This window comes from Pan paniscus, chromosome 21 (assembly GCF_029289425.2).
Source record: "Pan paniscus chromosome 21, NHGRI_mPanPan1-v2.0_pri, whole genome shotgun sequence".
Classification (NCBI taxonomy): Eukaryota; Metazoa; Chordata; class Mammalia; order Primates; family Hominidae; genus Pan; species Pan paniscus.
The window spans coordinates 5,640,600-5,657,073 of NC_073270.2; the positions used below are offsets into that span (position 1 = coordinate 5,640,600).

A 16,474-nucleotide genomic window follows, 5' to 3' on the forward strand; every position below is an offset into this window, starting at 1 on the left:
ACAGGGGTTTTTAAACGGAGCACATTTTTCTCATTTGTTAATATCACCACCTAAATCATCTCTTGCCTAAAACAAGGAGTAGAAAGTGAATGAACGAAGGAACAGGTGATGGTCAGTGTCCTTTCTACGCCTCAAAATTTAAGAGTTTATGTGAAAATTCATAAATATTAATCTCAATTCAGGGTAAGCAAAATTTTTTGCTTTCCTCTTTAGAAATTTCTGGTTGCCAAAGTTCCAGAAATTGCTTCCTCATTCCCGAGCCTTTCATTTTCTCGATTTCTCCATTATGTAACGGGGAGCTGGAGCTTTGGGCCGAATTTCCAATTAAAGATGATTTTTACAGTCAATGAGCCACGTCAGGGAGCGATGGCACCCGCAGGCGGTATCAACTGATGCAAGTGTTCAAGCGAATCTCAACTCGTTTTTTCCGGTGACTCATTCCCGGCCCTGCTTGGCAGCGCTGCACCCTTTAACTTAAACCTCGGCCGGCCGCCCGCCGGGGGCACAGAGCGTGCGCCGGGCCGCGCGGCAATTGGTCCCCGCGCCGACCTCCGCCCGCGAGCGCCGCCGCTTCCCTTCCCCGCCCCGCGTCCCTCCCCCTCGGCCCCGCGCGTCGCCGGTCCTCCGAGCCAGTCGCTGACAGCCGCGGCGCCGCGAGCTTCTCCTCTCCTCACGACCGAGGCAGGTAAACGCCCGGGGTGGGAGGAACGCGGGCGGGGGCAGGGGAGCCGCGGGGGCCGAGTGAGGACCCCGGGCCTCGGGTCCCAGGCGCAAGGGTGCCCGGCCGGGCGGGGTCGGGACCCCAGTGAGGAGGGGCCGGGGGCTGCCCCGCGGGCGCGTGACGCGTCTCGGGCCTGCCCGGGTGCGCTGGTCTCGGCTCGGGTGAGGCGGCTTGGCTTCGCTTTTCAGGTTAGGAAAGCTCCCTTTACTCCGCGTGGGGGTGCTGGGGGAGCTGGCGGAGCCCCGTTAGGGAGGTCGGTGGCGCCGGGGTGTCTCAGCGCCCCCTGCACCCCGCGCGGGTCCGGCCCAGCGGGCGATCGCTGGCGCCCAGGGAACTCCGGGAGGGCCTCCAGCGGGCTCCGCAGGGCGCGGGGCGAGGAGGGGCGCCTGGGGGCCGCGGGGCTCGCGCTCCCCGCCCGTTGGCCGCCCCTCGGAGGCCGAGATCGGGGCCCAGAACGCCCCTTGGCAAGGCCTGGCGCTTCCGCGATGCCCAGAGGGTGCTTGGGGGGATGGAGAGAGGGGCGCCCGCCGGGGGAGTTCCGGGAGCCTCGGTGCCTCCCGCCGCAGCTGCAGCGTTCCTCCCGGGAGGCGGCCCAGCCCTTCATCCTCGCCGCCTGAGCTTCTCCGAGGGGGGCCGCAGCCTTGCGGCCGTCGCCACCGCCTGGAGAAGCGGCCCACGCGGACTGACGGGCGGGGGCGGGGCCTCGGGCCTCGGCGGGGGCGGGGTCCGGGGAGGCCCCACCCTCTGTTCTCCAGGGGCGGGGAGAGAGGAGCTGCAGGTCTGCGGCCTGGCCCCAGGTGCGATGGCGGACCCCAGCTTGGCCAGTCACATTCCTCCCAGTCCCCCTGGAGGGAGAACACTGGCCATGGGGGGGCTCCAAGGAACAACCAGCCTCGGATGACGACCCTTGGGTCACCGGTCTCCCCACCTGTGCGGCAGGCGCCTTCACGTTTCATTATTAAACAATGGGGAGAAATCCATGTTTACTGTCCTTTTTAAGGAATTTTTTGCTCTTCTCTTTGAGGTGGCTGTAGGAAATAGATTTTTTTTTTAACCTCCCAATTCCACCACGGTCACATCCATCCTCGCCATCGCAAAGCCACAGCTCTCCGTTTTTGTTTCCTAGCCTCCAGATTCTCACACAACACAGTGCAGTTTCACTGCTGTAATGATGAGGATCTTCATGGCCGCGTTATTTTCTTGTTCTGAGAGCATCACGGTTTAATTAGCAGTTCCCCATATGATTTGAAGTGTTTCCCGTTTCCTTAGGGAAAACTCCTGGTAGAATAGGATTAAGGATTTTTACAAATATAATTATCAAAAACATAGGAACAGGGAATTGGATAAATATGTTAAACTTCTGGAAAAATCAACAACGCTCTTAGATTTGTAGAAGAAAGGAAAAAATCACCAGTGGAAAGGAGCAATTTTACTTACACAAATACAGAGAAGGTCTTACAGTGAAAAAAAGCTAACCAGTAAGGGGAAAAGCAGGCAGAGGGGTGGGATGTGATTTGTATGTTATTTATATCTAACACAAGTCTTCCACACCGAAAGGACAATATTAAGATTATAATAGATAAATGGCAAAATGATGAGTCATTTACACAATAAAATGCAAATTAGAGCATGTTTGGGTTATCATTTTACATCTATTAAAATAACCAAAATAATTAATAGTAACAGCAACCCTTGCTGGAAGGTTGCCCAAAACTTGGCATTTTCAAGTGTCTGGGGAGGTGGCAGGGCTTTGGGGTCACAAAGATGGTTCTGCAGTCAATTTTGTGACCTTGGACAGGCTACCTAATTTCCTGATCCTCCTTTTGTCCATTCATAGAATGGAGGAAATGATAGCTACTTTCTGCGTCTGTATGTATGAGTTATTGGGGGCATTTCGAACCAGTGACAAACATTTTGTTAAGCAATCTGGTGATGCATTAAGAAGCTGGAAGCTGTGACCCAGAAACCCCACTCCTGAGAACTTACCTGCAATGGAAGAAACAAACAAACAAAAACAGGCATGTATTCCTAGCAGAATGATCTAAAATTAGAACACCTGGAAAAGAGCCTAAATGTATAACACCAGGGCAGTAGCTAAGAAAATTATGACACATTAACTGAAATGAACATTATGTAACCATCAAAAATCATGATTTTGGAGCCTGTGATATGTGGGGAAAAACTGACAAGTAAAAAAGTGGGTTATTAACTGCACCTGCTTACTCTAACGTGAACGCAGATGTGAAAAATCTGAAAGGAAAAGCACAGAAAATGGACGTTTTCATTGAAATTGTCAGTGATCTTAATTTTCTTTTGGTGAATATATTGCTCTCACTAAGGACATTTAAAAAATAGTTCACAGGTTTTAATTTTTTAGATGAAATGGACCCACAGTTTTCTGTAAGAGAAAGGAGAGATTGTTATATTTGCTACTTAGAATAAACGATTTTTAGCCAAACTTGTTTCCTTTTTCAAATATTTTTCCATTTTTTTAGTTGATTAATGATTTAGTAATTTGTGTATTGGGTTTTTTTAAGAATCAGTTCTTAGATTCATTTATCAATTCTAGTTTTTTGTTGTTGTTTTTAAGGACTCCTGAATATTTTTCAAAACTGAACAATTTCAGCCATGTCTGAGCTTTCTGTCTTCCTGGAGGCACAAATCTAGTTTAGCTGAACCGCAACAGATTGTACATATCCTGCAGAACCTCTGTGGTCTTAGGAAGGTTGAAAGTCACCAAATGTCACAGAGTATGAGGGTCAGGAAAGGCTGTGATCACAAGCTCTTGATCCAGAGGCCACTTGGTTCCATCTGTATGACTCACACCTCATTGCATCATCATTTCTTGTAAAATCAGCTTAATTTTGCAGAGAAATGGCCACAGATTTTTAGAATTATGCTGAATTATGTAAGGGAGCAGCCATTTTAAAAATAATGTAATCAAATAACAATAATAACATAACAGAAGTTTCTGCACCACACTGACACTGAACATGGCTGTCAACCAACTAGCCAAACCAAGGTGAAAGATTCTCTGAACTTCAGTTTTAACTTACTTCGTCCATTCTCCCTTTTCAGATCTTATTTCTTCTTCCAAGGCAACTATATCCACTGTGAACTGCTGCATATTAAACATTCAAAACATGTCTGTATCTAACCCAGTGATGGCTACAGCATTATAAAATAACTCCTAAGTGAATAGTGTGTGCAGCAATTCTCACAGCTAGGAGAATTCTTTTTCTCAATGTGTTAACCATTCCTTTTTCTCCAACTGCATTCTACTTAAACTGTTACAGTATTGTGTGATCACTTTAAGGGAGGTAATCCTTCAGTGAAAAGCATTATAAATGTTGAAGATTAGACCCCTGAGGACCTAGCACTGAAGCCTGATCACGGGTGCCAATTCCCTGAGAAGCTTTTATAGATTCCCAAATCCCATCGCTAGGCACTCTCTGACTGGCTTGTGATGGGTTCCAGCAATGTTGTTTTTTAAAAGCTCCTCAGGTAATTCTGATCATGGACCAGGTTGGGCACCCTTTGCTCTGTTCAGTTTGTGGTTTCTAGGTGCCAGTGAGAAACCCCTACCCCCAATTTTTGTGCAAAATTTTTTTCAGCTTACATCAAGTTCTTTACGGACCTCAGAAAATTAAAATATAACAAGGGAATTTACTTAGCTCAGAAGAGACAAGGGACACTATGGGGTGAAGGTCGGGGGCTGTTTGACATTTGCCCCTTCCCAATGTAACTAATTAAACTTCAAGTTGTAATGTGTTTTATGGGCTGGAAGGCTTTAGTGCCTATATTTAGATCTCAGCTCCAACACCTTGGACTCTTACAACCTTGGCATAAGTTCTTACTAGCTCTGACTCTCACTCCCCATCTATAAATGTGAATAAGATGAACGGGGTAATTTATAGATTTTTTGGTACCCTCTCTCTAGTTCCACTGTTTTGCCATTCTGCTCATGCACCAATGCCATGTGATCTTATTGTAGCTTTGCACTCTGACACCTGGCAGGCCAAGTGCACCCTGGATTATCTTCTCATTAAAAATTTTCTTCAGTCTTTTAAGTTTTGAGTATAATTTCATAATGTCTTTTACAATCTCTTTTGAATTCTTTTTCAAATTTATTTTTTTCTTTGACAGATAAGATTATATGTATTGTGTACAAAATTAGAAAGAGAGCTTTTCCTCTAAGATCTGAAACAAGACAAGAATGCTCACACGCACTAGTTCTATTCAACATATGGTACTGCAAGTCCTAGCCAGGACAGTTAGACAAGAGAAAGAAATAAAGAGCATCCAAATTTGAAAGGAAAAAGTTAAATTGTTCCTATTTGGAGACGACATGATTTTACACTTATAAAACCCTAAAGACTCCACCAGAAAACCATTAGAACTAATAAATTCAGTAAAGTTGCAGGATACAAAATTAACATACAAAAATCAGTAGTGTTTCTCTATGCCAACAGTGAACTATCTGGAAAGAAATAAAAAGAAAGTGCCATTTACAATAGCTACAAAATAAATATTTCAGAATAAATTTAGCCAAGAAGGTGAAAGATCTCTACACTGAAAACTATAAAACACTGATGAAAGAAATTCAAGAGACACAAATAGAAAGATAGCCCGTGCTCATGGGGGAATAATTAATGTTGTTAAAATGTCCATACTACCCAAAGTGATCTACAGATTCAATAGAATCCCTATCAAAATACCAATGACATTCTTCACAGAAATAGAAAAAACAATCCTAAAATTGGGTGAAGGTGGCATCTTTGTCTCGTTTCAGATCTAAGAGGAAAAGCTCTCAATTTTTCACCATTAAGTATGATGTTAGCTGTGACCTTGTCATATATGGCCTTTATTGTGTTGAGGTACAATGCTTCTACACCTAATTCATTGAGAGTTTTTATCATGAAAGAATGTTGAATTTTGTCAAACGCTTTTTCTGCATCTATTGAAATGATCCTATGGTTATTGTCTCACTCTGTTACTGTGATGTATCACACTTATTGATTTGTGTATGTTGAACCATCCTTGCATCCCTGGGATGAATCCCACTGTGTCATAGTAAATGATCTTTTTAATGAGCTGTTGAATTTGCTTTGCTAGAATTTTGTTAAGAATTTTTGCACCTATGTTCATCAGGGATATTGGCCTATACTGCCATTTTCTTGTATGTTTTTGTGGGACTTTGACATCAGGATAATGCTGGTTTCTCCTGTTATTAATTTCTAGTTTTATACCATCATGCTTAGAAAAAAAACTTGATACGATTTCAGTCTAATTAAGTTTGTTAAGACTTGTTTTATGGCCTAACATATGATCTATCTTGGAGAATGCTCCATGTGCTGTTAAGAAGAATGTGTATTCTGCAGCTGTTGGATGGAATGTCCTGTATTTGTCTGTTTGGATCCATTTGGTCTAAGTGAAGTGTAAGTCTGATGCCTCCTTATTTATTTTCTTTCTAAATCTCCTGTCCAAAAATCTAAGAGATCCAAAGCAAACAGGGGGTTATAAAATTACCTTTGAATTCTGACTGAAATTGTGTTTACTTTATAGATTATTTGCTGGTGACTTGGTATCTTTCAATATTGGTTTCCCGAACAAAAAATGTTGTATGTCTTTCTCTTTTTCCAGTCTTCTTTTAAGTCTCAGTAAAATTTTGTAGCTTGCCTACTACTTATTTTCAGGTTAAATCCTAGATATTTTCAATTTTTACTGCCATTATGAATGAATGTTTTTCCCCATGAAATATTTAAATACAGCTGATTTAGGGACTCACTGAGTTTTGATTTGTTGATTTGAAAAACTACCACCCTGTTGAGCTCACATATTTATTCTAAGACATTTTTTGAGATTTTCCTGAATTTTCCAGGTAAAAAAAATTATACCTAGGTGAATTTATAGAACAACCTAATAGCATAAAAGTAATAGATTATTGTTCACCACATTAATGGGAATGCCTTTCCTCTTAAAATTATGATATCTTGGGCTTTGTGTTTGTGACAGCATTTCTTTATGATGGCAAGAGACTATCCTTCCAGTTCTATAGAAACGTTTTAAAAATAGCTTAAATTTTTAAAAATTTAGGAATGATATTAATTTTCATTGAAAACTTTTCAACATCTGAAGAAAATCTTTTTTTCTTCCTAACCTATTTATAGAGCTCCTGATTTTCAACCATTCTTGTATTCCTAAGATAATCCTTATTGGTCATAATGTATTCTTCTTTTACTAAACTGTTAAAATAAGTTGGGTGCTGTTTTTTTAGATTTTGGCACCTGTGTGAGAGGAGAGTGCCATGGCAGGGTGGCTAAGTGTGCCCACCTGTGTACTAGCATTTGAATTTTGGCCCTTTATCCCATTGGCTCTAAATACTACATCTCAGGTGAAGACGCCCAAATGTTTGTCTCTACTGAGTTACAGATTCCTATAACAATTGCTTAAATTGATACTCCCACTTGAATGTCTCATAGGCGTGGCAAAGTTTATATGTCTATACTGAAACTCTTGGTTTTCTCTCTCAGGCATGACCCTCCACCAGTTTGTCCTATTTCAGTAGATGGCATCACCGCCATCTCCCTGGTTGTGGAAGTCCCAGACTCGGGCAACTCTCACTCCTCCATCCACTCAACCAGCAAGTCTTATTGGCTCTTTCTGTAAAATATGTCTCATTTATTCACAGCCTGCTAGCTGCATGGACTGCATCCCAGGCCACGCCACCATCTTCCTGCAGCAGTTTCTTAACTGGCCTCTCCATTCCCTTTCTTGTCCCACTAAATTTTCTTCTATTTAAGAAAAAATGTTTTGTAGACATGGGGTTTCACCATGTTGCCCAGGCTGGTCTCAAACTCCTGGGCTCAAGCAATCCTCCTGCCTGAGCTTCCCAAAGTGCTGGGATTATAGGCTTGAGCTGAGCTTTTGAAAAAACATTCTATGATGTTACTGTCCTACTAAGACCCTTTAATGGCTCCCCACTGCTTTCAGAGGAAAATAGAAATTTCTCTCTGTGGACCATGAGGCCCTCATGATCTGACCCTCACCACCTCCCTAGTCTTAGCAGTCCACCTGCCACTGTCTCATGGGGCTCCACAGATTTGATCTCCTTTTTGGTCCTTAAGCCCACCAAGCTAAGTATCTTATTCAAAACTGTGTCCTCAGCCCCTAGCACAATTCTTGACCCTTAGAATTCTGACACTTGAAATGTGTGTTAAGCTAATCAATAAATTATTGTGCCAGGCTTGGTGGCACAATAATGTGTTGTGCATCACCTATACATAGCTGTGGCTCACACCTGTAATCCCAGCACTTTGGGAGGCTGAGGCCTGCAGATTGGTTGAGCCCAGGAATTTGAGACCAGCCTGGGCAACATGGCAAGACCCCATCACTACTAAAAATACAAAAAAAAAAAAAAAACCAGGCGTGGTGGTGCATACCTGTGGTCCCAGCTACTCAGGAGGATCACTTGAGCCCACTGGGTGGAGGTTGCAGAGAGCTGAGATCATGCCACTACACTTTGGCCTGGGTAAGACCCTGTCTCAAAAAAAAAAAAAAAAAAAAGGTTATGGTACTGTAAATATTATATTACAGTGTATAATTTTTGACAGCTTTTTTTCTCCATTTCTTCTATGGTTATTGGTCAGTTCTAGTCTTCTATTTTTTTTTTTTAAGCTGACACATACTGGCTGGGCATGGTGGCTCACACCTGTAATCTCAGCACTTTGGGAGGCCAAGACAGGAAGATCTCTTGAGCCCAGAAGTTTGAGGTGAGCCTGGGCAACAAAGCAAGACCCCATCTCTACCAGAAAAGAAACAACAACAAAAAGAAACTGGCACATACTAGTTATTCCATAAATATTTCTTAAATGAATTAATTCTAAAGTTGATTTTTATAATTTATATCTTAATAGAAAGACAATCCATCTCAGAGATATTTTTATTCATTAAGGAAAGTTGCATATAATAATTTATTATCCTTTTAAAGCATTCTCTAAGGCTATTTCCCCTTATAGAGATATGTTTTCTAGTGATGTGTGTATGTTACATTTTCAAATAACTCTTAATTTTATTTAGAAATTCCACATTTTTGTGGGTTTTATTTATTAAATTCGATTTTCATCTCTATTATTAATTTATAACTATGACAGTTTATTTTGAAGTTTTCTGTTTTCTTCCTTTTGAGTTGAATAATCATTTACTTTATTTTACTTCTTCTATTCAGTTGTATTATCCATGTTCCTGTGATAGCCATGTAGGTTCCAAATCCTCACATTTTTCAACTTCTTAATAAAAGATTTTTTTTGTGCTATCCTGATAAGCATTAAGTGTTATATCATTTTTTAATTTTTATTATATTCTTAATGATTTTGATTATCTTTTTCTATCCTTTTGGTTTTCTCTCTTAGGTAAATGATCAGTTATATCTTTTGGCCATTTTTTTCTGTTGGAATTACTGTCTCTTACTGCTCTGTAAGGATTCCTTGCAAGTTCTAGAAATGAATCCTCTGTTGATTTTAAGTACTAAAGTCCCCTTTACCATTGTGTACTCTTTCTATTAACTTTGTCCAGAGTCAGCTTTATCGTGCTGAACAAGAATCTTTAAATTTTAATTTTTTTTTTTTAATGTTTAAGTTCAAGGGTATAAGTGCAGGTTTGTTCCATAGGTAAACTTGTGTCTTGGGGGTTTGTCATACAGATTATTTCATCACTCAGGTACTAAGCCTAGTACCCATTAGTTATTTTTCCTGATCCTCTCCCTCCCCCAGCCCTCCGATAGGCCCTAGTATGTGTTGTTCCTCTGCATGCGTCCATGTGTTCTTATCATTTAGGTCCCACTTATAAATGAGAACATGTAGAATTTGGTTTTCTGTTCCTGTGTCAGTTTGCATATCCCTGCAAAGAACATGATCTCGTTCTTTTCTGGGGCTGCATAGTATTCGATAGCATATATGTACCACACTTTCATTATCCCATCTATCACTGATGGGCATTTAGGTTGATTCCTTGTCTTTGCTATTGTGGATAGTTTTGCAATGAACATACACGTGCATGTGTCTTTGTAACAGGATGATTTATATTCCTTTGGGTATATACCTAGTAGTGGGATTGCTGGGTCTAATGATATTTCCGTCTTTAGGTTTTTGAGGATGTAATCAAATTCATCAATTATTTGCCTTGTGGTTTGTGCTTTTTGTTTAAAAAGTTCTTTCCCCATTCCTCCAGGTCACAAAGACATTTGCCATATTTTCCTCTTCTAGCGCCAAACTTGTACCTTTCACATGTAAGTCTTGGATCCATCTAGAGTTCACTTTTGTATGTAGTTAGGGATCTAGTTTTCTTTTTCTTGTTTCCCAGAAGCATGAAACCTTCCTCCTTTATTGATTCGTGGTGCCCATGTCAGCACACATCAAGTCCCAGTTAAAGTGTATCTACGTGGGTTTCTCCCTCAACTTGCTTTTCTGTTTCCTTTGGTCTCTCCGTCTATTCCTAAGCTTTACCGTCCAGTCTTCGTCACTGGTTTTGTAGTGATTTCATGTCTGCTTTGGCAGATTCCCTCCTCTTTACACTTTTTTTTTTAAGGTTGACCTTATTATTCATGGACATTTTCTTCCCCATAGAAGTTTACTGAACTTCTCAAAAAATTGAGATTACCTGGAATTTTAACTGGCATTTTATTGAAACTACCAGTTCATTTAGGATAATTCACATCTTTATAATACTGAGTTATCGCCATCAAGACCATGGAATGCCTCTCCATTTTTTTCAGACCATCTTCTATGTTCTCTGTATAATGTGTCACCCATCAGAAGTCTTTTCTTAGTTAAGTCAATTCCTAGACGCTTTACAGTTTGGTTGTTACTTTGAATATCTATATTTTCTTCTGGTCAGTTATTGCTACTGTAGAGGAATGCCGTTGGTTTTCGTAGGCTGACCTTCAGTCCCACAACCTTGCACTCTAGCATTGGTTCTCATGTTATCCCTGTTATTCTGTTGGATTTTCTATGTGCATGATCACACTAATTGCAAATAGTGTCAGCTAGAGCACTTTCCTTGCCATTCTTACGCCTGTTACTTCTTTGCATATGGCCTTGGACAGCACCTTGAGTCCCATGACAATGGATGTCCCTGTTGTATTTCTGAGTGTATTCTTAGCATTCTTCTTAGTAATAAACAGGTATTGACCATTACCATATACTTAATAGGATATCTTGAAATATGCCAGAGGACTAGGCCACTACTTGACTGGTGACAGAGAGTATCTCAGATGTATAGGCCCCCAGACATGCCAGTGTCCTCTCTCACCACCCATCTCCACTCCAAAGTTGTCTGGCCTCACCCACCTTCTGTGCCTGGATCTTCTCCTCTGTGCTTCTCTCACTATGCCATGTCCTCGCCTATTCAGGTGTCTCTAAGAACTCATAGATCCTTAATGCTTACAGCTTTAAATGAGGCACATTCAAAGCCCGACTCAGTGTCATTCCCTGCAGTCTCCTCTTCCTCCCATCTTACCCATTTCAGGTAATATCTCCAGCCAGCCAGAGTCTACTGCAGTAGCTGGCACATGAAATAAATGTTTATTTAACTGAATTGAAAATGTTAGCTGGCCATTGTCAAAAATACTATTTTATAAATTTATAAATATGGTTCTCTTTGTATATCCATTATAAATATTTAGTATTTAGTTTGATTATTCCTTATGCTTTATAACATGTGTTTTCCCATTCATTCATTTATCCAGCATTTATTTTGCATGTCTATGGGTCAAGCGCTCTGTCTAGGAACACTGCTGTGAACAAAACCAAACTCCCGCCCTAAAGGAGCCTGCAGTCCCGTGGAGAACATGAATAATAAGCACAGAGGAAATAACATAATATCTCAAGTAGCTGTAACTGCTCCAGAGAATAATGAAGCCAGGAAAGGGGGTGGGCTAGGGGGTGCTGTTTTAGGTAGAGTGATGGGAAGAGCCCCACTGAGCAAACTTTAGCCACATGAGTAGCTGGAAGAAAAGCCTTCTAGGACCAGGGAACAGCAAGTGCAACAGCCCTGAGACAGGATGGGCTTGTCAGTTTGAGGAGCAGTGGGAGGCCTGAACCAGGTCACATGGGGCCCAGCCAGTATGGCCACGACTTTGTGTTTTATCCAGAGTACAAAGGAGCCTCACTGAGGGACAAGGGAAGTGGCATGATGTGACCCGCATATTAAAAGGAGAGCGCTCAATGGCAGCCAGGGGAGGAGCAGGGAGGCTGGTTGGGAGGCTGTTGAAGGAATCAGGTGAGAAGTGATGGAAGCACCGAATAAGATGGTCATGTTGGAAAAATTGAGAAGCTGAGGTGCTTAGCATTGATTTTCAAGGTAGAGCTACTGAGATTTGCTGATAGATCCAATGTATGCTGGGAGAGAAAATTCAGTCACTCTAGAGCATGGCTGGATTTGTCACCCATTGCAGCGAATGGAGAAGGTGCTGACATAAAAGCCCTTTAGACTGAAAGCTACTGACTGAGGGGATGGTGCCCTAGTTTGATTTCCTGGGGTGTATGAGTAGCAGGGAGGCCAAGAGCTGGGCCTCACGAGATCGTGGGGACTACATCAGGGAAGCAGGCCTGCAAAGAACCTGCCCCACAGACCCCCACCTAAAAGAGCCTCCAAAAACCCTAACTGGCATGACCTGAGTACTTTAACTCTGCTTGTAACTTTCAAATATATTTTGATTTGCTTATGACCACCAAGGCAACACTTCCCATTTCAATAATGTTAGTAGAAACATAAACAGGATGTTAATTTATTTATTTGATAATTCTTTTTATGAATATTATCCAGTTTAATCATTAGCTCTGAAGGAGATGAAAAATAATTTTCTAATTTTTAGAAAAATGTGCAGCTAATTGGGTGATAAAGGTAAGGGGTTTCTGAGTTCACAAAAATGTTCTAAAATTGACAACAGTTACGGTTGCACGTTTCATTAAATGTACTAAAAACCATTGAACTGTACATGGTATATGGTGAATTATATGGTATGTGAATTATATCTCAACAAGCTAGGTATTGTTTTTTTAAAAACTAAAAAAAGGAGAAAGAGAGAGAGAAAAACAATTGCAGATCATCCCAGCACTGAGGACAAGACTAACTTCAGTGTTCCAGTATATGCCATTATAGGTTTTACGGCACACAGTGATGATTTGGAGCCTATGATTTGACCTAGGGTACAGCAGGTACTGTTTAGCAATCATTTTACTATTGTCATAGGTCTCTGCTCTTGGAGCTAAGTGCCCAGGGTAAATGAGATCTTTAATTTGAAAAGAGATTTTTGATTTGATGAATGTACATTCTCCAAAGGGTCATAAATTGTCATTCTGGATGTTTGATCTGTTTGTTGTTTTGGTACAAAAATTAGAAGAGAATAATTCACTCATAAAATGTTAAATAATGAACTAAAATTCATTCATCAAGTCCATAACTTAGGGTCACATTTGTCCTTGGAGCAGGAGAAAGAGTTGTGTTCACCCTTTTCTTACTTTTGCTTTTGTCCTAAGTGCTTCAGAGAAGTACAGGGTGGCAACAGTGTTTCTACTGAGCAGCTGATACCATTGCTATGCACTCATTCATTATGCAGGAAACATTTAGTAATTTCAACATAAATATGGGACTCTGACGTTCTCCTCTTCATTTTGCAGAGCAGTCATCATGGCGAACCTTGGCTGCTGGATGCTGGTTCTCTTTGTGGCCACATGGAGTGACCTGGGCCTCTGCAAGAAGCGCCCGAAGCCTGGAGGATGGAACACTGGGGGCAGCCGATACCCGGGGCAGGGCAGCCCTGGAGGCAACCGCTACCCACCTCAGGGCGGTGGTGGCTGGGGGCAGCCTCATGGTGGTGGCTGGGGGCAGCCTCATGGTGGTGGCTGGGGGCAGCCCCATGGTGGTGGCTGGGGACAGCCTCATGGTGGTGGCTGGGGTCAAGGAGGTGGCACCCACAGTCAGTGGAACAAGCCGAGTAAGCCAAAAACCAACATGAAGCACATGGCTGGTGCTGCAGCAGCTGGGGCAGTGGTGGGGGGCCTTGGCGGCTACATGCTGGGAAGTGCCATGAGCAGGCCCATCATACATTTTGGCAGTGACTATGAGGACCGTTACTATCGTGAAAACATGCACCGTTACCCCAACCAAGTGTACTACAGGCCCATGGATCAGTACAGCAGCCAGAACAACTTTGTGCACGACTGCGTCAATATCACGATCAAGCAGCACACGGTCACCACAACCACCAAGGGGGAGAACTTCACCGAGACCGACGTTAAGATGATGGAGCGCGTGGTTGAGCAGATGTGTATCACCCAGTACGAGAGGGAATCTCAGGCCTATTACCAGAGAGGATCGAGCATGGTCCTCTTCTCCTCTCCACCTGTGATCCTCCTGATCTCTTTCCTCATCTTCCTGATAGTGGGATGAGGAAGGTCTTCCTGTTTTCACCATCTTTCTAATCTTTTTCCAGCTTGAGGGAGGCGGTATCCACCTGCAGCCCTTTTAGTGGTGGTGTCTCACTCTTTCTTCTCTCTTTGTCCCGGATAGGCTAATCAATACCCTTGGCACTGATGGGCACTGGAAAACATAGAGTAGACCTGAGATGCTAGTCAAGCCCCCTTTGATTGAGTTCATCATGAGCCGTTGCTAATGCCAGGCCAGTAAAAGTATAACAGCAAATAACCATTGGTTAATCTGGACTTATTTTTGGACTTAGTGCAACAGGTTGAGGCTAAAACAAATCTCAGAACAGTCTGAAATACCTTTGCCTGGATACCTCTGGCTCCTTCAGCAGCTAGAGCTCAGTATACTAATGCCCTATCTTAGTAGAGATTTCATAGCTATTTAGAGATCTTTTCCGTTTTAAGAAAACCCGACAACATTTCTGCCAGGTTTGTTAGGAGGCCACATGATACTTATTCAAAAAAATCCTAGAAATTCTTAGCTCTTGGGATGCAGGCTCAGCCCGCTGGAGCATGAGCTCTGTGTCTACCGAGAACTGGGGTGATGTTTTACTTTTCACAGTATGGGCTACACAGCAGCTGTTCAACAAGAGTAAATATTGTCACAACACTGAACCTCTGGCTAGAGGACATATTCACAGTGAATATAACTGTAACATATATGAAAGGCTTCTGGGACTTGAAATCAAATGTTTGGGAATGGTGCCCTTGGAGGCAACCTCCCACTTTAGATGTTTAAAGGACGCTATATGTGGCATTCCTTTCTTTAAACTATAGGTAATTAAGGCAGCTGAAAAGTAAATTGCCTTCTAGACACTGAAGGCAAATCTCCTTTGTCCATTTACCTGGAAACCAGAATGATCTTGACATACAGGAGAGCTGCGGTCGTGAAAGCACCATCATCATAGAGGATGATGTGATTGAAAAATGGTCAGCGTGCAAAGAAAAGAACTGCTTGCATTTCTTCATTTCTGTCTCATAATTGTCAAAAACCAGAATTAGGTCAAGTTCATAGTTTCTGTAATTGGCTTTTGAATCAAAGAACAGGGAGACAATCTAAAAAATATCTTAGGTTGGAGATGACAGAAATATGATTGATTTGAAGTGGAAAAAGAAATTCTGTTAATGTTAATTAAAGTAAAATTATTCCCTGAATTGTTTGATATTGTCACCTAGCAGATATGTATTACTTTTCTGCAATGTTATTATTGGCTTGCACTTTGTGAGTATTCTATGTAAAAATATATATGTATATAAAATATATATTGCATAGGACAGACTTAGGAGTTTTGTTTAGAGCAGTTAACATCTGAAGTGTCTAATGCATTAACTTTTGTAAGGTACTGAATACTTAATATGTGGGAAACCCTTTTGCGTGGTCCTTAGGCTTACGATGTGCACTGAATCGTTTCATATAAGAATCCAAAGTGGACACCATTAACAGGTCTTTGAAATATGCATGTACTTTATATTTTCTATATTTGTAACTTTGCATGTTCTTGTTTTGTTATATAAAAAAATTGTAAATGTTTAATATCTGACTGAAATTAAACGAGCGAAGATGAGCACCACCTCCCGTGTCTGCAGTTGTATTTCCTGGTGCTTGCCCTGTGTTGGGGACTGTTTTGGGGGTTAATCTGAGCCAAGTGGTGCTTTCTGTCCTCCCTTCTCAAGTGATGGCCGATGGTTCACGCACTTCCCCCTGTTCCTGCCCTTGTCCTCACTTCCCAGTCACCCACTAGTTCATCTCTGCGGCTTTTGCATTTTCTCCACAAGCATCTAAGTGGGCTTAGCACTGGTAAACTGCAAAGGCACTATTGCAGCAGGAGGAACAGTCTGGGAGCTTTTTATCAGTCCTGGATTTAGAAATAGATTTTCTTGATTAAAATGAAAATTAACAAGCTCTAAAGAACTGTTGACCCTTGAACTACACAGGGATTAGAGGCACTGACCTGCTGCACAGTCGAAAAGCTGCAGAGAAGTTTTGTTTTTTGTTTTTTGTTTTTTTTTTGAGAGGAGTCTTGCTCTGTCATCCAGGCTGGAGTACAGTGGCGTGATCTCGGCTCACTGCAACCTCCGCCTCCCGGGTTCAGGCGATTCTCCTGCCTCAGCCTCCTGAGTAGCTGGGACTACAGGCATATGCCACCATGCCCGGCTAATTTTTGTATTTTTAGTAGAGATGGAGTTTCACCATATTGGCCAGGCTGTTCTCAAACTTGGCCTCAAGTGATCTGCTCGCCTCAGCCACCCAAAGTGCTAGGATTACAAG

General features: G+C 42.1%; 1 protein-coding gene across 5 annotated transcripts; it reads left to right on the forward strand.

Moving 5' to 3' along the window:
• The first annotated feature begins 425 nt into the window (after positions 1–425).
• Positions 426–15,776, forward strand: PRNP (prion protein (Kanno blood group)). Of its 5 annotated transcripts, none has more exons than XM_063600784.1 (2): positions 426–685; positions 13,404–15,776. In XM_063600784.1, exon 2 carries the CDS (start codon positions 13,409–13,411, stop codon positions 14,168–14,170), a length of 762 nt encoding a protein of 253 aa, XP_063456854.1. In that variant the 5' UTR covers positions 426–685; positions 13,404–13,408; the 3' UTR covers positions 14,171–15,776. The 5 variants fall into 5 exon arrangements, with proteins under 5 accessions (XP_063456854.1, XP_034803671.1, XP_034803672.1 ...); XM_034947780.3 differs by having other exon boundaries at positions 482–685; positions 13,399–15,776; XM_034947781.2 differs by having other exon boundaries at positions 542–681; positions 13,399–15,776.
• The last annotated feature ends 698 nt before the right edge of the window (positions 15,777–16,474 follow it).